Source organism: Meles meles, chromosome 8, assembly GCF_922984935.1.
Source record: "Meles meles chromosome 8, mMelMel3.1 paternal haplotype, whole genome shotgun sequence".
Classification (NCBI taxonomy): Eukaryota; Metazoa; Chordata; class Mammalia; order Carnivora; family Mustelidae; genus Meles; species Meles meles.
In genome coordinates, this window is record NC_060073.1 from 48509845 (window position 1) to 48531730 (window position 21886).

Here is a 21886-nt window from a genome sequence, read left to right on the forward strand (position 1 = left end):
ATAGTAAATATTTTTGGCTCTGTGGACTATACAGTCTCTGTTCCAACAACTCAGTTTTGCTATTATAGAGTGAAAACAGCCATAAACAATGTATAAGCGAATGGGCATAGTTGTGTTTTAATAAAGCTTTATTTACAAAAGCAAGTAATGTGTTGCATGTGGTCCATGAGCCATGGTTTTGCATCTCTTAACACCTTAAATATGCTTATAAAAGACATATGAAAATTAAATGTTTAACAATATATTAATATGAAATCATTTATAAGTCTTAAAAAAACGAAAACATAAGATATGATACTTATACGAATAAAAATGGCTTAATTTTCTATAAAATAAAATAAAAATAAAATAAAAATAAAAATAGGAATTTAAAATATTGCCTTTTTAAGGACAGACTAATGGTTAGGAATATCTAATGCAAAATTTACAAGGATGCTGACCTCATTTTTAAGAAAATGTAGGTCTTGGGGCACCTGGGTGGCTCTCAGTTGGTTAAGCTTCTGCCTTCAGCTCAGGTCATTATCCTAGGGTCCTGGGATCAAGCCCCACGTTGGGCTCCCTGCTCAGTGCGTCTGCTTCTTCCTCTCCCTCTGTGATCTCTTTTGCTTTTGTTCTCTCTCAAATAAATAATAAAACCTTAAAAAAAAAAAGGAAAAAGAAAAAGTAGGTCTTAAAACCTCAATTAAAGTTTAAAACACCTTTAAATTTGTAAAGCTCCATATCTCTGTACACACACACACACACACACACACACACACACACAGTAGTGTTTGATGAGGAATATACCTTTGATGAAGGGGAAAATGCTTAGATATTATATATACCCTGAAACTCAGCTAAATTCAAAAAATATTAATAAGGTACGCCTGGTTAGTATATTAGTTGCTAGAAGTGTTTAAAGATAAGTAATATAATTCCTCAAACTAGGAAAGTGCTACCACATAAGGTTGTACCATGTGTATTCTACGTAAGGTTACTATATATGTGAATACGATTCATTTTGTAGATACTTTACTTTTGTGTTTTTGTTACAACTAGTGTCTGATAGCAGCAGTGCTTACTAAAATCAGTTACTTCTGGAAATTTTTCATGTATAATTTCTCTTTATTTTCTCTGTTCTCTATGAACATACATTATTTGAATGCTGACCTTGTTCATTATTTTTCTAATTTTCTCATTCTTTCTCTCTTATTTTCTATTCTTTGTCTGTCTTTTATTCCCAATTTTATCTATCAGTCCTTTGGTAACCTTTAAAAGCTTCTGTGATTGTGTTTTGAATTTCTAAGAACTCTCATTCTTTTTATTTTTTTAAGATTTTATTTATTTATTTGACAGAGATAACAAGTAGGCAGAAAGGCAGGCAGAGAGAGAAGGGGAAGCAGGCTCCCTGCTCATGTGGGGCTCGATCTCAGGACCCTGAGACCATGACCCAAGCCGAAGTCAGAGGCTTAAACCACTGAGCCACCCAGGCGCCCCTCATTCTCTTTTTAAAAACAATATCCCTCTCCTATTGTTATAGAAATAATCTTTTCAGATCCCTGAGATTATTAATTACAGTTTTGCTTTTTTTGGTCTCTAATTGCCTATTGCTATTTTTATGTTTATTAAACTTATCATGAAATAGTTTTTTTTTTTTAATATTTATTTGACAGAGAAATCACAACTAGGCAGAGAGGCAGGCAGAGAGAGAGGAGGAAGCAGGCTCCCCGCGGAGCAGAGAGCCCGATGTGGGGCTCGATCCCAGGATCCTGAATCCATGACCTGAGCCGAAGGCAGAGGCTTTAACCCACTGAGCCTCCCAGGCGCCCCTGGAATAGTTTTAGATTTACAAGAAATTGCGAAAATTGTGCAATGAGTTCATGGGTACTCTTCATCCCTTCATCCAGCTTCCCTCAGTAGTAACATCTCACATAAGTGTAGTACATTAGCAAACAAGGAGATTGACATTGGTACAATATAAAATACTGTAACTAAACTATAAACATCAGTTTTTATATGAACTTTTTTTTTCTGGCATATATTCTTTGATATTTTATCAAATATATAGATTTGTATAACTACCTCCACCGTCAGGATACAGAACTGCTGCCATCACCACAGGCAGACGCCCCCATGCTGTCTCTTTAGAATCACACCCTTTTCCCCCACTTTTAACCTCTGGCAACCCCTGATTTGTTCTCCATCTCTATAATTTTGTCATTTTGAGACTATTACATGAATGTAGTCAGATAGTATGTAAACTTTTGGGTTTGGGTTTTTCATTTCCTATAATGCCCTTGTATCTTTTCACATTGTACATATCAGTAGTTCTTATTTCTGAGTACTACTCTATTTTGTGGAGGTACCACAGTTTATTTATCCTTTCAGAGAATAGCATGGTTTTTGTTACATATTTTGCAATACTGTTGGACTTTTAAAATTCTATACATATTGGGGCGCCTGGGTGGCTCAGTGGGTTAAGCCGCTGCCTTCGGCTCAGGTCATGATCTCGGGGTCCTGGGATCGAGTCCCACGTCGGGCTCTCTGCTCAGCAGGGAGCCTGCTTCCCTCTCTCTCTCTCTCTGCCTGCCTCTCTATCTACTTGTGATCTCTCTCTGTCAAATAAATAAAATAAAATCTTTAAAAAAAAAATTCTATACATATTGCTTTACTATTTTTTCCCCTTGTAGGAGTTTTTTAGTTTCACAGAACAAAATGAAGGAGACCCTTAAATTTCTCCTCAGTCCTTAGGAACCTGCCTGCCATTGGAATCTGTTGCTATAATTGGAAATTTGAAAAAAATTTGGTGGCAAGGTCATAAGTGAAAATTCATATAAAATGAATATTCTGAAGTTTGATGTAAACAGATACTTGCTTCTGAGAGTGAATATTTTAGTAAGATTTAAGTATTTTTGGTCAGTCAACTGTCTGTTGATTGCCCTCGTGCTTTAAAGCATGATTTTGAAATTAAGTGAGAAGTAGGATAAATCAGAGGCATTAACTTATTTAAGTTCCAAGATTTAAAAATGGAAATGTTTTCTTTTGGCAGGATTTGTGGTTTTTGTTTTTTTTTAAATATTTTATTTATTTATTTAACAGAGCTTACAAGTAGGCAGAGAGGCAGGCAGCGAGAGAGAGGAGGAAGCAGGCTCCCTGCTGAGCAGAGAGCCGGATGTGGACTCGATCCCAGGATCCTCATGACCTGAGCAGATCCACTGAGCCACCCAGGTGCCCCGGCAGGATATGTGTTTAAGGTTGGTTTATTTACATAACTAGAGGTGCTGTGAGTGATATTTCTTAATGATGAAAATTGTGATTTTAGAGGAGTCATGGTTAAGGATTCTGATTTGGGTTTCTCTAGTAACTATTGGGTAATATTATCTGTGAAGTTTTCAAGTGATGATCAGTTGGAAATGGTAGTTGTTTCTAATCTTATTGTAGAAAGTCTTTGACTTCATGAGAACATGAACCATGTTATAAGAGGGAATGCAAAAATCTATGTTAGTGAAAGAGAATTTAGGATTTATTAGGAGAAGAAAGGCATGACTTTTATTAAGTGTAATTAAAATGACTGACTAGAAACTTCCTGGAAGGATATCCTTAAGCAGGCCATGTTCTAGTCAAGAGGCCAGTTCTGGTGTAGAGTGAGGTAAGTTTTGATAAAGGTACGCACTCATGAAACTGCACTGCAGTCAGGAGATGAACATACCCATCACACCTAAAGGTTTCCTTGAAGTGCTTTTTAAAAAAAAAAAATTGAAGTATAATTAACATATAATGTTATGTTAGTTTCAGGTGTAAACATATTGATTCAACAATTTTATACTCAGTCCTCACCAGGGAAGTGTAGTCACCAAACATTATTACTACAATATTATTGACTATATTCCTTATGATGTATTTTCCATCTCTGTGACTTATAATTGGAAGTTTTTACCTCTTAATCCCCATTATCTATTTCATTTACCCCTCTACCCACATCCCTCTGGCAACCACCAGTTCCTCTCTATTTCAGAATGTGGGGTTTTTTTTTCCTTGTTCATTTTTGTTTTTTAGATTCTGCATATAAGTGGAATCATATGATATTTGTCTTTTTCTTTCTGACTTATTTCACTAGCATTCTACTGCCTAGGTTCATTCATGCTGTTGCAGAGGGCAAAATCTCATTCTTTTCTGTAGCTATATTCTATTATAGTATGTATAGTACATTTTCTTTATCCAGTCATCTATCAGTGGATACTTGGGGTGCTTCCATATCTTGGCTATTGTAAATAATGCTGCAATAAACATAGGTGTGATTCTTTTTGAATTAGTGTTTTCTGTTTTTGTTGGGTTAATATGAGTAGTGAGATTACTGGATCATGTGGTATTTGTATTTGTAATTTTTTGAGGAACTTCCATCACTGTTTTCCACAGTGGTTACACCAATTTACATTCCAACTGTGCAGGAGGGTTCCTTTTTCTCCACATTTTCACCAACACTTGTTATTTCTTTTTGATTTTAGCCATTCTCACTGGTGTAAGGTGACATCTCATCATAGTTTCGATTTGCATTTCCCTGATGATTAGTGATTTGAGCATCTTTTCATGTGTCTGTTGACCATCTGTAGTTTCCTCTGGAAAAATGTCTGTTCAGGTCCTCTGCCTATTTTTTAAAAAATATTTTATTTGTTTATTTGATAGAGATCACAAGTAGGCAGAGAGACAGGCAGAGAGAGAGGGGGAAGCAGGCTCCCCACTGAGCAGAGATCCCGATGTGGGACTCAATCCCAGGACCCTGAGATCATGACCTGAGCCGAAGGCAGAGGCTTAACCCGCTAGCCACCCAGGCGCCCTTTCTGCCTATTTTTAATTAGATTATTTGGGGCTTTGGTATTGAGTTGTCTTCATATATTTTGCATTTTAACACCTTATCAGATACATCATTTGCAAATATCTTCTCCCATTCAGTAGATTGCCTATTGTTTTATTGATGGTTTCCTTTAATGTACAAAAGCTTTTTATTTTGGTGTAGTTTCAATAGCTTAATTCTGCTTTTGTTTCCCTTTGCCTGAGGACACATATCCATAAATCTGTTGCTAAGGTCAATGTCAAAGAGATTACGGCCTATGCTTTCTTTTAGGAGTTCTAATCCGTATCACATTTAGATCCATTTTGAGTTTATTTTTGTGTATGCTGTAAGAAAATGGTTCAGTTTTATTCTCCTGCATGTAGCTGTCCAGTTTTCCCAGCACCATTTATTGAAGAGACTGTCTTTGCCCCATTGTATGTTCTTTGTTGCAGATTAATTGACCACAGAAGCATGTATTTATTTCTGGACTCTCAATTCTGTTCCTTTGGTCTGTGTGTCTGTCTTTGTGCCAGTAACATACAGTTTTGATTACTACAGCTTTGTAGTATATCTTGAAATCTGGGATTGTGATACCTCTAGCTTTGTTACTCTTTTTCAAGATTACTTGCTATTCAGGGTCTTTTATGGTTCCATACAAACTTTAGTATTATTTGTTCCAGTTCTATGTTCCATTTCCACAGTTCTATATTCCAGTTCCATTTTTTTATGAAAAATGGAGTTGATATTAAATATCAATGTAATAGGAATTACATTGAATTCATAGATTGTTTTTGGTAGTATGGACATTTTAATGATATTGATTCTTCCAATCCATGAAGATAGAATATCTTTCTATTTTCTTGTGTTGCTTTAAATTTCTCTCATCAGTGATTTATAGTTCTCATAGTACAAATTTTTCACCTCCTTGGTTAAGTTTATTCCTAGGCATTTTGTTCTTTTTGGTGCAGTTGTAAATGGGATTGTTTTCTTAAATCCTCTTTTTGCTACTTTTTTGTTAGTGTGTAGAAATGGAACAGATTTCTGTATATTGATTTTGTGTCCTGCGACTTTACTGAATTCATTTATCAGTTCTAATAGTTTTTTGGAGGAATTTTTAGGGTTTTCTATATATAGTATCATATCATCTACAAATAATGAGTTCTACTTTACCAGTTTGGATGCCTTTTGTATCTTTGTCTTGTCTGACTCTTGCAGGTAGGATTTCCAGTGCTATGTTGAATAAAAGTGGTGAGAATGGATGTCCTTGTTCCTGATTTTAGAGGACAGGCTCCCAGTCTTTAAATCACTGTGTTTTTTATGTATGGCTTTTATTATGTTCAAGTTTGTTCTCTCTAAACCTGGTTTGTTGAGACTTTGTATCTTGAATGGATGTTATATTTGTCAAATGTTTTTTTTTGAGATGATCATATGGATTTTAATCCTTTTTTTTTTTTTTTTTAATGTATTCACATTGATTGATTTGCAAATATTGAACCACCCTTCCATCCCTGGAATAAACTTTACTTGATTGTGGAGAATTACTTTTTTAATGTTTTGTTGAATTCAGTTTGTTAATATGTTGATGATTTTTGCATCTGTGTTTATCAGAGATCTTTGCCTGTAGTTTTCTTTTTCTGCAGTGTTTTTCCCTGGTTTGGGTATCAGGGTAATGCTGGTTTTGTAGTATGAATGTGGCAGTTTTCCTCTTCTACTTTCTCTTGTACTTCTAACACAGAAGAACATGTGTTAGCTTTGTGTTTGGTAGAATTCACCATCTGGTCTTGGATTGTTGTTTATTGGGGTTTTTTGATTACTGATTCAGTTTCATTACTAGTAATTGATCTGCTTAAGTTTTCTGTTTTATCCTGGTCTTGAAAGAGAATATGTTTCTAGGAACTTATCCATTTCTCTTAGGTTGTCCAATTTGTTGGCATACAGTTTTTTATAATATTCTTTTATATTTCTTTATATTCTTTATATTACTCTATATATTCTTTATATTCTTATATAATATTCTTTATATTTCTGTGGTGTTGGTTGTCATTTTTCCTTTGTTTCTGATTTTATTTCAGTTTTTCTCTTTTTTCTTGATGAATCTGGCTGAAGGCTTATTAATGTTTATCATCTTTTCAAGGAATCAGCTCCTGGTTTCATTGATCTTTCCTGTTGTTTTTTAATCCTCCATTTTATTTATTTCTGTTCTAATCTTTATCATTTCCTTCCTCTGCTAGTTTGGGGCTTTGATTGTTCTTTTTCTAGCTCTTTTAGTTGTAAGGTTGAGTTGTTTATTTGAGAGTATTCTTGTTTCTTGAAGTAGGCCTTTGTTAGTATAAAGTTCTCCCTCAGAACTGCTTTTCCTGTGTCCCAAGGATTGGGGGCCATTGTGTTTTCATTTCCATTTGTCTTCATGTGTTTTTTTTATTTTTTCTTTGTTTTCTTGTTGACCCATTCATTGTTTAGTAGCATGTTGTTTAGCCTCCATGTATTTGTGTTCTTTCCAGATTCTTATTATTGATTTCTAGTTTCATACCATTGTGGTCAGAAAAGATGCTAGGTATGATTTCAGTCTTCTTAAATTTATTGTGACTTGTTTTGTGGACCAACATGATCTGTCTTACAGAATGTTCCATGTGTACTTGAAAAGAATGTGTATGTTGCTGTTTTTGGATAGAATGTTCTGTATATATCTTATGTCCATCTGGTCTAATTATGTCATTAAGTCAGTGTTTCCTTGTTGATTTTTCTGTCTGGATGATCTATTATTGATGTAAGTGCAGTGTTAAAGTCCCCTACTATTATTGTGTTACTTTCAGTTTCTCCCTTTATATCTGTTAATAATTGCTTTATGCATTTAGGTGGTCCTTTGTTAGGTGTATAGGTATTTACAATTGTTATACCCTCCTATTGTCTCGATGTCTTTATTATTTTGTGGTACCCTTCTTTTTCTGTTGCTACAGTCTGTTTATTTTTTATTTTATTTATTTTTTTTGCTACAGTCTGTTTTAAAGTCTCTTTTGTTTGGTGTAAGTATTGCCACCCTGGCTTTTCTTTTTTTTTTTTTTTTTTTCCCTACTTCCATTTGCATGGTATATGTTTTTTCAGCCCTTCACTTTTAATTTGTACATGTGTTTAGTTTTGAAGTAAGTCTCTTGTAGGCAGCATATAATGGGTCTTTTTTTTTTTTTTTTAATCCTTTCAGTCATTGGATTGGAACGGCTAGTCCATTTATATTTAAAGTAATTATTGATAGGTATGTACTTATTGCCATTTTGTTCATTGTTTTCTGGTTGTTTTTGTAGTTCTTCTCTGTTCCTTTCTTTTGTTCTCTTCTTTCATAATTTGATTGTTTTCTTTAGTGTTATGGTTAGATTCCTTTCCCTTTATTTTTTGTGCATCTATTATAGTTTTTTGGTTTGTTACCATTAGGTTTATATTTAGGTTATGTGTATAGCAGTTTGTATTAGGTTGATGGTCACTTTAAATTCGAACACATTCTAAAAGCACTAAACTTTTACTCCTCCCTCCACGTTTTAGGTATGTGATGTCATATTTACATCTTTTTCTGTATTCCTTGATGGTATTTGTGGGTATAACTGATTTTACTACTTTTGTGTTTCCATCTCCATACTGACTTTGTAAGTGATTAGTCTACTACCTTTATTATATGTTTTTTACCTATGAAATTTTTTCTCCTCATAATTTTCTTCTAGTTGTCACCTTTTCAAAGAATTCTCCTTGGGGTCCTTTGTAACTTTTTCCTTCTACCTCTTTCAGCCCCCATATTCCGTGCCCATATAAATACCAGTATATTTTCTGACACTGTACATTTGTTTGTGTTTCCCAGAACTTGATATTACTGTGTCCTTTTTTGGGTTGTATAGGGATCTAGCTTCTTTCACTCAGCATAATTTTGAACTTGATCCATGTTGTAATTTGTATTACTAGTTTGTTTCTCTTTGTTTGTTGAGTAGTATTCCATTGTATGTGCACATCACAAATTGTTTATCCAGTTACCTGTTCACAGACATTTAGGCTGTCTCTAGTTTGCAACTGTTACAAATGAAGCAACTAACAATGTTTGTATCTTTTTACAGACATACGCTTTTATTTCTTTTGGGGGAATAGGTGGGATGCCTGGGTCATATGCATAGTAAATAGGTACATTTCTAAGAAACTTTCAAACTGTTTTCCAATACAGTTTTTAAAGTGGTTGGATCATTTTACATTACCATCAGGGGTATGTGACAGTTTCATTTCATACACATATTCATCAACCCTTGATATGGCCCTTCTTTCTATTTAGCCATTCATATAGATGTGAAATGGTGTTACATTGTGGTTTTGATATCCATTTCCTTAATGAGTGATGATGTTCAGCAGCTTTTCATGTACTTATTTTTTTCATCCTTATATCTCAAATATTTTGTGCATTGAGAGTTCTTTATAGCCTAGATACACATTCTTTTTCAGATATGTGATTTCATTCTCCTGTGTCTTTTGAAGAGCCAAAGTTCTTAATTTTTTTAAAGATTTTTAAAAATTAATTTGACAGAGCATGCATGTGTGAACACAGGTAGGGAGAGCAGCAGGGAGAGGGAGAAGCACACACCCTGCTGAGTAGGGAGCCCTATGTGGGACTTGATTCCAGGACCCTGGGGTCATGACCTGAGCCGAAGGCAGGTGCTGGACCAACTGAGCCACCTAGACACCCTGAAAAGTTTTTAATTTTGATGTAGCCCCAGTTCATCAGTTTATTTATTTACTTATTTACTTAGGTTTAGAGAGGAGAGGGAGGGAGGGAAGGGTGGGTGAAAGTGAGAGAGAGAGATAATCTTAAGCAGGCTCCACACCTGGCATGGAGCCCAATGTGGGGCTCACTCTCACAACCCTGAGATCATGACCTGAGACAAAATCAAGTTGGATGCTTAACTGTCTGAGCCACCCAGGTACCCCGTGTTAATTTATTTTTTAATGAATTCTGCTTTTTTTCTCCTTAAACTTTTATAATTTTAAGTTTTAGATTTAGGGTTGTGATTCATTTTGACTTCACTTTTGTATATGACACAAACTCTCCTTCCATCACCTGCAACTCTCTCCTCCCCAAGGTGCTGGAGGCAGAGTATACATTCTATATTCATTTGTTTCAGCACTGTTTGATGAAAAGACTCTTGAATTGACTTTGAATCCTTGTTGAAAATGAGTTGTCTGTATATGTGTGTGTGGGCCCTTTTCTGATTCTTGATCTATTTGTCTGTCATTATACCAGTAGCACACTGTGTTCATTCCTGTATCTTTATAATAAGCTTTGAAATTAGTGTTCCATATCTGTTATTTTTAAGAAGTTATTTAGGCTCGGGGGCGCCTGGGTGGCTCAGTGGGTTAAGCCGCTGCCTTCAGCTCAGGTCATGATCTCAGGGTCCTGGGATCGAGTCCCGCGTCTGGCTCTCTGTTCAGCGGAGAGCCTGCTTCCCTTCCTCTCTCTCTGCCTGCCTCTCTTGTGATTTCTCTCCGTCAAATAAATAAATAAAATCTTTAAAAAAAAAAAAAAAAGAAGTTATTTAGGCTCTTCTAGATCCTTTGCACTTCTGTATGAATTTTGGAATCAGTTTGTTAACTTTTGACTAAGAAACCTGTTAAAAATTTTGGAATTATATTGTGTGTTTTTTAAGAGTTTGTTTATGAGAGAGAGCCAGAGCACAAGCACAGGCAGGAGGAGGGACAGAAGGACAAGCAGACTCAGTACTGATCATGGAACCCCAGGCAGGGTGACCCCAGAGCCCTGAGATCGTGACCTGAGCTGAAATCAGACACTTAACTGAGTAACCCAAGCACCCCTGGAGTTATATTGTATCTACAGATCAACTTGGGGAGAATTGCTTTTTTTTTTTTTTTTTTTTAAAGATTTTATTTATTTATTTGACAGAGAGAGATCACAAGTAGGCAGAGAGAGAGAGAGAGGGAAGCAGGCTCCCTTCTGAGCAGAGAGCCCGATGTGGGACTCGATCCCAGGACCCTGAGATCATGACCTGAGCCGAAGGCAGCGGCTTAACCCACTGAGCCACCCAGGCGCCCCGAGAATTGCTTTTTTAATAATACCAAATCATTTGACTTGTGTGAACTTGGTGAATTTTTCCATTTATTTAGGTCTTTTTAAGTTACTCTCAGCAGTGTTTTATACTTTTAGCATATAGATCTACATCTTTTGTCAGATTTATCCTTATATATTTCAGTTTTTTGATGCTACTGTAAATGGTGGTGTTTTAAAATTTTAATTTCTGATTTGTTGTTGTTATTGTTGTTGCTAGTATAGTTGACCCTTAAACAACATGGATCTGAACCTGCACAGACTACTTACATGCAGATTTTTTTTTCTTTTTTTTTTTGCAGATTTTTTTTCAATAAATATGCACATAGTACTGTATTTTCTGTTCTTTATGATTTTCTTAACATTTTCTTTTCTCTAGCTTACTTTATTGTCAGTGTATAGTATAATACATATAACATACGAAATATGTATTAACTGTTTATAGGTAAGGCTTGTGCTGAATAGGAGGCTATTAGTAGTTAAGTTTGGGGGGAGTCAAAAGTTATGTGCAGATTTTCTACTGGAGGGCTTGGTTTCCCAACTCTTGCATTGTTTCAAGGATCAAGTGTATATGGAAATACAGCTGACTTTGAATATTGATCTTGCATCCTGTTACCTTGTTAAACTCATTAGTTCTAGTAACTTTGTACTAGAGTCTACAATAGATGATTGCATTGTCTGCAGATAAGGATAGTTTTACTTCTTTTCCGATTTGAATACCTTCTAGACCTTTTTCTTGACATACTGTTCTGGGTAGACTCTTTAGTACATTGATGAATAAAAGTGGTGAGAGTAGACATCCTTGTATTGTTCTTGATCTTAGGTGGAGAGTGTTTGGTCTTTAACCACTAAGTCTGATGCTGGCTGTAGGTTTTTCTGTAGATACCTTTTATCCATTTGGTGAAATTCTGTTGTATTCCTGCTTTGTTTTTTCAATCAGGAATGGATTTCCTTTTTGCCAAAATGTATACCGAGATACAGCTTTTTTCATTAGTTTGTTAATATGGCGAATTATATTGATTAAGACATTTTTGTTGAAGTATAATTGACATATAGTAATTGATTTTTGAGTATTCAACCAATCTTGCATTTTTAGGATAAATCTCATTAGAACATAATGGATTGACATTTTTATCTGCTGCTCTGTTTGATTAAATTTTTGTTTAAAATATGCATATTCTGAGGCATGTCTGTAGTTACAAAGTCTTTGGTTTTGGTACTTGAGTAATGCTGGCCTCATATAATGAGTTAGGAAATATGTTGTCTTCAATTTTCTGAAGGAGTTTATGTAGAATTGATATTATATCCCTCTTAAGTGCTTGGCAGTGAAGCCATCCAGGCCTGGAGTTTTCTTAGAGGAGAAGTTCTGAATTGCAAATTCAATTTCTTTAATAGAAATAGAGCTATTCAGGGGCACCCCCAGATAGCTCAGTCAGTTAAGCATCTGATTTCAGCTCAGGTCATGATCTCAGAGTCCTGAGATGGAGCCTCAAGTCAGACTCCAGTCTCAGCAAGGAGTCTGCTTGTCCCTTTCCCTCTCCCTCTGCTCCTACCCCTGCATGTGTTCTCTTTCTCTCTCTCTCTCTCTCAAATAAATAAAATCTTTTTAAAAAATGGAGCTATTCACCTTATCTGTTTCTTATTGAGTGAGGTTTGGTACCTTAGAATTTTTCCAGTTTTTCTAAGTTGATGAACTTAATTTGTGTAAAGTTGTTTATAGTACTCTTCTATTACGCTTTTAATATGGGTGACCTTTGTAGTGATGTCAGCTTTCTCATTTCTAATATTGGGATTTGTATCTTCTCAATTTTTTATCCCCAGTCTGGCTAGAGGTTTATAAATTTAATTTTTTTTTTTAAGATTCTATTTATTTATTTGACAGGTAGAGACCACAGGTAGGCAGAGAGGCAGGCAGAGAGAGGAGGAAGCAGGCTCCCCACCAAGCAGAGAGCCCGATGCAGGGCTCAATCCCAGGACCCTGGGATCATGACCCACTGAGCCACCCAGGTGCCCCTTAATTGGGTTTTTCAAAGGAACTAGGTTTTTGTTTCATTGATTTCCCCCCCCCCGGTTTTTTTTTTTCTATTATTTTGATTTCCACTCTGATCTTATTACTTTTTCTACATTTAACTTATTTTAACATCAAACATTTAATTATTTAATTTATTTAAACATTTAATTATTTTAATATATAGAGAACATACAAACTAATAAACAAAATGCCACAAACCCAACATAAAAAAAATAGGTAAGAATAACTACAAATGGCTTATAAACCTGTAGGATGAGTCCAACCCTCATAATTACATAATTATGACTTTTAAAATATTTAACTTAACAACTAACAAGTATAAAAATATTTCAGCATAAATAGTTCTGAATGGGAGGAAAGAAGATGCACACCCTGTGTGCTGCTTGTAGAAGTGTTAATCAGTGTACGCTTACTTTTTCCACTTTGGGTTTAATTTAGTCTTTGCTTAGTTTTTTAAGGTGGAAACAAGTTATTTATTTTTTAGAACTTTCTTTTTTTCTAATATAGGCATTTATGCTATAATTTGCTCCCTGACTGCTGCTATAGTGTAATGCCATTCTACAAATTTTGATTACATTTGGTTTTTTTAACTTGAAAATGTTGCATTCTCCCTTTTGCTTTCTTCTTTGCTCCATGAATTATTTAAAAGGTGTTATTCAATTTCCAAATATTTGGGATATTTACATATGTCTTTCTGTTACTGAATCTTAATCTAATTCCATTGTAATCAGAGGACAAATTTTATATGTTTGAATTCTTTTCAATTTATGGAGACTTGTTTTGTTGCTCAGAATATCATCTGTGTTGGTAAATGTTTTGTGTGGATGTGAAACAAATGAGTTGTTTGCTCTTCCTGGCTTAAATGTTCTATAAATGTCAGTTAGGTCATTGATAGTGTTGTTCAAATTTTATTTATCTTTCCTGATTTTCTGTTTGCTCTATTAAGTATTACAAGGGAGTATTGAAATCTTTTAACATAATTATGGAGTTCTTACAATTTTATCAGATTTTGCTTCATGTATCTTGAAGCTGTGTTATGAAGCAGAAGAACTTTTGGGACATGGTTTTAACGAATATATCGCTTTTTTCTTTTTGAAATACCTTGGTAATATTCTTTGCTCTGTGGTCTACTTTGATATTAATATTGTTACTTTTGCTTTCTCTTGACTAGTGTCAGCATAGTTGATCTTTCATTATCCTTTTATAGTGAATCTCTTTGTACTTTTATATTTGAAGTGTGTTTCGGTAAGCAACATATGTAATTGGGTCTGACTATATCTAGTCTGATAATCTCTACCTTTTATGGGTTAGGCCACTTACATTTAATGTGATTATAGATATGGTTAAGTCTATCATCTTGCTTTTTATTTTCTATTTGTCCCATTTGTTTTGTTTCCTCATCCTCTCCCTTTTTCCTTTACCCTCTTGGATTAATTGCATCTTTTTTTTTTTAATGATTTCATTTTCTCTTCTGTGTTGGCTTATTACCTGTAATTCTTCATTTCCTTACTTTAGTGGTTGTTTGAGGGCTTATAATACACATCTTTAATTTATTAGTCTACCTTCAAGCAATACTACTTGACACAAGAAATGGTTTAAGAGCCACAATAGTGTACTTTTATGTCTCTCATCCTAAAACTTGCTATTATAGTTATATGTATATGTTATAAGCCCCATACTGTATTGTTATAATTATTATTTAATTCTTTTAAGGAGATTTGTTTGAATTTTTTAAAGAGATTTAAACAATATAAAAAAATATCTTCCTATGTAGTTACTATTTCCAATGTTCTTCATCCCTTTGTGTAGATTCATATTTTCGTCTGGCATTACTTTTTCTTCTGACAAAGGGCTTCCTATAACTCTTCTTATAATGCCGGTCTGCTCATGATTAATTAATTCATTCATTTATCTTTTTGTGTGTGTGTCTGAAAATGCATTTCCCTCTTTATTTTTGAAGGATGTTTCAGCTAGATAAAACATAGGTTCACAGGGTTGTTCTTTGTTTTTTGTTTTTGGTTTTTTTTTTTTTTTTTTTCTTAAAATGTGGGCTTTGTTGTTCGTGTTGCATGTAGTATTTATTACATTTCAATACATGATTCAAGTATTCTTTTCTTTACCTTTCTTCCTTGATGGACTCCATTATACTTATATTAGGGCATTTGAAATTGACCTGCCACTCACTCTTACTCCATTTATTGTTTTTTATAATGAATACTATATTTATTTTTGATATTTCCTCTTGCTGTGTCTTCAAATTCACAAATCTTTTTTTCCATAATGTGTAATTTTCCTTTAGTTCCATCCAGTCTATTTTTCATCTAAGATATCATTTTTATCTCTGGAAGTTTGATCTGCATCTTTTTTTTTCTTTATTTCTACATAACCTTTTGGAGGAATATGATTATAATGACTTCTAATGTCATTGTTTCTAATTCTGAGACATGTCAGTTCCAAACTGATTTTCATTGAGTTTTTAAAATCTCTTACAGGTTATGTTTTCCTACTTATTTGCATGGCTGGTAATTTTTTATTGGATGCCATACATTGTGACTTTTACCTTGTTTGGATGCTGGATATATTTTTTTCTGTACTTTTTTTAAAGATTTTTATTTATCTGACACAGAGAGAGAGAGAGAGAGAGAGAGATCACAAGCAGGCAGAGAGGCAGGCAGAGAGAGAGGAGGAAGCAGGGTCTCTGCTGAGCAGAGAGCTCGATGCGGGGCTCGATCCCAGAACCCCGGGATCATGACCTGAGCCGAAGGCAAAGGCTTTAACCCACTGAGCCACTCAGGCGCCCCTTTTTTCTGTATTTTTGAGCTTTGTTTTATGATTCAGTTTAGTTCCTTGGAAACAGTTTGATTCTTTTCAGGTCTTCCTGTTAAGATTTGTTAGATGTGACTAGCACGGTGACCAGTCTAGGTCTAATTCCCATTTCAGAGTCAAGACCCTTTAGATTCTTTCTCCAGTGCCCTATGAATTATGAGGTTTTCCAGCCTGCCTGGGGGATGTAGGTCCTATATGAGTCCTGGTCACTGTGTCTTCTTGTCCTTTGAGTAGGCTCTTCCCCCAGCCTTATGTCGTTTCCTCAGATGTATTCGCTGGTTGGTACTCAGCTCAGTATTTCAAGAAGACTGCAGATCTCTGAAGTTTTCGCTGTGCTGCTTGTTCCCCCCTCTCTGGTACTCTTTCCTGAGAACTCTTGGCACCTACTATTCCCAAGCTCTCCAGCTCTGTATCCTTACCTGCGTCTACCAGGTTCCACCTGGGTTTCACCTCCCTATTTACTCTGGAAAATCTCTTAAGATAGTAATTTGGAAAGACTCTTAATCTCACAAAACAAACTGAGGGTTGCTGTGGGGAGGGGGAGTATGCAGAGGGTGGTTGGTTTATGGAATTGGGGAGGGTATATGATATGGTGAGTACTGTGAAGTGTGTAAGCCTGACGATTCACAGACCTGTACCCCTGGGGCAAATAATATATGTTAATAAAAATAATTAATAAAAAAGATAGTAATTTGGAAAAAAAATAATTTGGAGCAGTTGTTGGGCTTATATCATTTGTTTTTCATCTTTCAGGGATCACTTTCTTTGCTGATGAACTGTGTCTTACAAACCATTGTTTTATATATTTTGTCTATTTTTTTTCCCCCAGATAGGAAAGTAAATTCAATCCTTGTTATTCTGTCTTGACTAGAAGTAGATGTTGGAGCTGATGTAATCTTCATCTCCTTACCTGTCCTGAGTTCACAGATTTCTGACTCTTAAATGCAACGTGAAGCAGACTTATCCCCTCTGAACTTGCTTGTCCTCATTTTCTTCTACACATACTAATTATTTTTGCCCTTAGAATGCTTTTCTGATCTAAAATTATTTAATTAAATCAAGTAGGACATAATTAGTCTTCCATGACATCTGATTTTGAAGGTCTGATTCAGAATACATTCCATTTGGGAATGAAAAGAAAGAAGTATGACACCTTTTGCATTTATTTAAAATCTAAACAGTTTAGAAGTGAAGCCAATATTTTAGCAGAATAAATGCTTAGTAGCAGTTAATGTTTCAGTTATAGAAGTGTCTGATAGAAACACTTCTTCAATTAATCAGTCTCCTTGGCCCTCACTCAAACTGACATTTGTCCTGCATTTGCCTTAGTTGTAGTTGCGTTTATACCTTGTCCATTAGATTAACAATTATTCATATTTAAGCACATTTAAAACTTAACAACTAAGATAATTTGAGTTGTTTTTTTTTCAATATATAATCCTTTTTCTAATTTGTGTAGATTGCTTTCTTTTTCCTCCTTTTTTTTTCTTTTAAAGATTTGATTTATTTATTTGACAGAGACCACAAGTAGGCAGAGAGTCAGGCAGAGAGAGGAGGAAGCAGGCTTCCTGCTGAGCAGAGAGCCCAATACGGGGCTCCGTCCCAGGACCCTGGGACCATGACCGGAGCTGAAGGCAGAGGCTTTAACCCACTGAGCCACCCAGGCACCCCTTTTTTTCCTATTTTAAGACAAACCAGAAATTCCATTGTTTCTACTCTGATGTTTTTAACATAAATGCAGTAGGATCTTTTCTATAAGAAGAAAAATATTATGTTCCAAGGATGCAGTCCTGTTTTGATCTTTTTCACTAGAAAGAAGGTGGGAGTAGAATTTTTTTTGCTCTCTGGGTTTATCAAAGACAAATAACTGATAAAGGTTGATAGGTTGCCTTTATTTCCCTAGAAGTAACTCTTAGGATAAATACAAAGTTAGCCTTATCTTTTATCTTTGTAGTCTGTTATAATGAGGTGATGACTGAGTTTCTTAATAAAAGAAAATACTAAAATAACAAAGAATTATAGATAATAAGCCAACAGAGGAGATGTTCCAGAAGCACTATGGGATTTAAAATTGAATCAAGAAGATTTAAATTTTAACGAGTGGGGTTTCAGTGATGGAGTGCAGGGTAATAATATGGAGGGGACACTGGAATGAATCAAAAGACTTAGGGTACAGTATTATTAGCATATCCACTAAATACTGTGTGACTCTGAGCAGTCTTATAATTGAACTTTAATATCTCCATCTGTCATAACTAAACTAGTATTTAATTGGGCGATTCTGTTGTGCTATGTACATTATTGGTTAGTGTACTTCTATTTCTTTGTTTAATCCTCATATTAACCTTAATAAAGTAAATAGAACCTTTATTTTTCAGATGAGGAAGCTAAGGTTCCATAATATTAAGTAATACTCAACATGTTGAGCAACTAAGTATTAAAGTACAATTTGTGTTATATTTCTGTATTTTTCTAAAACTCTGAAGTTTCTTCTGTTTCTACTTATAAAAAACACTAAATTTTTAAACCATGCACCATGGTATAATGACAAGATGGTAAATTTCCAGATGTATTAGGTTTGGCTCTCTGTTTTGTTCTTGTCAGTTTTCTTACCTGCAGTGTACTTTATGAAAATCTTACCTAGTTGCCAGCACCTGATTCACCAGGGATTAACTCAAGTGTACAGTGAAGTTTTCTTCCTTTGAGATATTAAAACATTTATTATCTATTTCTCGCTTATTAGTTACATATTTGAGATATACTTACCAGTTTTATATTTGAAAACTGAGATTACTATTGAATTGTTTAAATTTCTGTGTGTTCATGTATTACTGATACACATCTATTACTGAGACGGGTACTTGTAAGTTCCTTGAGGGAACTTCTCTATAGCATTGTACATGTGGTACATATATTTTTATAAATAATTGTCACTTAATTCTGTCACTTAGACTAGTTAATCATCATTCTCAGGTATTCACTTCTCACAAGCAAATTTACCTAAGATATTTTAAAATTTTAAATTCTGTGGCTTTACAGAGCATAGTTAATTAAGCTTTTTAGAGAAATGCTTTTCAAAAAAACTTTTTTTTGCCAAAAATTTTTTTTTTTTTTTTAAAGATTTTATTTATTTATTTATTTGACAGAGATCACAAGTAGACAGAGAGGCAGGCAGAGAGAGAGAGAGAGGGAAGCAGGCTCCCTGCTGAGCAGAGAGCCCGATGCGGGACTCGATCCCAGGACCCTGAGATCATGACCCGAGCCGAAGGCAGCGGCTTAACCCACTGAGCCACCCAGGCGCCCCTTTGCCAAAAATTTTGAAAGGAGTTCAATCAAAATCAAGATGAGTTGATTTAAAGTAAGCATGTCGGCTTATTGTATTGGCAAGGAGACCAGTTACTTTGCCCCATAGCTGATTTTTTTAGAGTTCTGAAAGCTGGTGTTCTCTCTGCCTGTGCCTCGCCACCCCTTGCCCCCATCAAAGAGAGCAAAATGTCTGAGCAATATTTAGAAGATCTGGGTGGTCTCTAGTACTACTACTATTACTACTACTACTTACTCAAAAGTTAATTAACATTTCTGGGCTTTAGTTTTCTCATTCTTAAAAAAAAAAAGAGTTGAATTATTTGATCTTTAAATATACTCTGTTCCAGCATTTATAAAACCTACACGTTTAAGATAATTATGTTTCAGAATTGTAAAGTAGCATTTGATTCTTAAACTTCAAAATAGTAGTAGTTTAATGTTAATTGCTTTTTTCTTTAAAAGCATTTGTGGTCTCCTGTTCCACTTTTTTGGTTAATTTTCTTCTTTGACTTACCAGTACTCCCTCACGTGTTGCTAAAGGAGTTGTTGACCATACCAAAATGAGTCTACATGGTGCTAGCGGGGGACATGAACGATCAAGAGATAGACGAAGATCAAGTGACAGATCACGAGATTCATCTCACGAAAGAACAGAATCTCAACTCACTCCTTGTATTAGAAATGTTACTTCTCCAACACGACAACACCATGTTGGTATGTAAAATTAACTCATCTTCCTGACAGTTTTTAAAAGCATGCAGTTACCTTTTTAAAACAGTAATGACAGTGAATTCTGCCTAGTACTTGAGAGTAAAATTAACTTCTTAGTTCTATTCAGTTGCTATTTTAGCTTAGCTTCATTCTTGCTATAAGAAATCAGCTTATTATGAAACTTTTTAAAAGTGAATTTTTTTGAGTCTGGGACAGTTTCATAAAAAGAAATTTGAAAAGCCTTTAAAACTGTGATATGAGATAATTTGTTTAGTTTTAAAAAATATTTATTTGAGAGAGAGTGAGAGAGAGAGTGTGCATGCAGTAGGGGGAGGAAGGGGGTGGCAGAGGGAGAGGGAGAAGCAGGCTCCCCACTGAGCAAATACCCTGGGGCTAGATCCCAGGAGCCAGGGATTCAGACCTGAGCCTAAGGCAGACATTTAACGACTGAGCCACCCAGGTGCCCCTAAGTCTTTCACTTAAATAAAAAGTGGTTTATTTTTAAAAATTTGTAGTAAACTGTTGATAGGAATTCTTGGTTAATCATGCTAGAAAAGGAAGTGAAAGCTAGAATAACCATGTAGTAATTTATTTTAAGTTTTGACAGTATTTTAAATTTAACATAAAAAATAGATGGTGAAAAGGAAGGTGTGAAGTGTTTTGTTGTTGTTGGTTTTTTCTTGGCAAGTAGCTCATGTCTTTTTTTTTCCCTTCCTACTCATTACTGTAAATGAACATCATATATTTCAGGTAAATAAATTATGTGACTGAGGAGAGGTACATTAGTAATGTGAACTTGTTGATTTTCATTTTCCCTTGGAGAAGGGGCAAATTTAATACCTTCACATTGTTTTTGATTGTTACAAATCAAAATCATTTATCTTAGGGCTTAATTATACAGAGAGGTTGTCAGTATCTAAGTAGGTCCTCAAAGTCAAACTAGTACTGATAAGCCAAAAAATCCATGCAAGTGTAAATAGGAGTTGACAGTTCGTTAATATGCTAAGTTCAATCCCTGGGAAGAGAATAGGAAGATATAATAAATGATTTTTATTAATTCAGCAAATTTTGGTTTTGGGATGCTACCAGCATTCTGGAAACAGGCAATAAAATGGAGGTGTCAGGATATCTCTGGAGATAAAGCAAACCTAATTATATAATCAGTAAAGCTGTACAGAATGTTCTGAGTAGCCTGAGTCATGGAGGAATTTGGCAGAAGCTGATGAATCTGATGAGATGGAGGTACATTTTTAGGTCACCTTTAAAGTGTAGTTCTATCCTCTAAAGGGAACTTATCACAGAATCTTAGTTTTAATTTTCCCTTTATAGAATATTGGAACAGCTGAAGAAAATCTTCTGAATTTTAACAATATTTCCTACCTAATTAAAATTATGGATAGTAATTATATGATCCTCTAGAATTTGTGGAAGTGTTTTTATTCCAACCAAAAGTAAGACTGAAAAAAAAAAGCAATGTATCATAAGCTATTGAAGCCATTTTATTTGGTTGGTAGACATTAAAAGTCATTTGAAAGAATAAATACTTTTGTGTCCTTAGTGACCTTTTTTCTTCCTTTGGGGCCTTTCTTTTGTGAGATAAATTACTAGTTTGGGGATGGCCTAATTAATATAGTGAGAGTCCAAAGTTTGTACTTAGTGTTCTCAGAGTAGTACTAATACTTTTAGTATTTAGGACAGTTAAAGTTGGTATTTTCATTAATCTTTTACTTCCTGTCAGTGCTTATTTGACTTATAAACTTGTAAGATTATTCTATTCCTTGGGTTTCATGTATTTTTAAATAGCATACTAGCATAAAATTTACCTTAATTTTGATCTTAGTCTGAGTGAGCATTAGTCAGCTATACATCTTTTTAAAAATCTACAAAGATTAATTTAGAAAACATTTTGATGTTTTAGGTTTTATTCCTGGGAAGTAATATTTATGGTGTTCTGTGAAAATGTTACTTGAAATCAAAAAGCAGAAATGCTTTGATTGATTGATTTTATTTTATTTTTTGAGAGAGAGTGAGAGTGTGCATGCATGCACAAGTGGCGGTGGGGGGTGGAGGGCAGAGGGAGAAGCAGACTCTCTGCTGAGCAGAGAGTCCAATGTGG

General features: G+C 34.8%; 1 protein-coding gene across 4 annotated transcripts in view; it reads left to right on the forward strand.

The window, feature by feature from the left end:
- Positions 1 to 21886, forward strand: part of BTBD10 (BTB domain containing 10) — a 74551-nt gene that overhangs the window by 32663 nt on the left and 20002 nt on the right. For all 4 annotated transcript variants that reach the window (XM_046014849.1, XM_046014847.1, XM_046014848.1 and 1 more), the window contains one exon: positions 19577 to 19773. In XM_046014849.1, the coding sequence (XP_045870805.1) occupies positions 19620 to 19773 (154 nt within the window). In that variant the 5' untranslated portion in view covers positions 19577 to 19619. The remainder of the gene's footprint in view (positions 1 to 19576; positions 19774 to 21886) is intronic.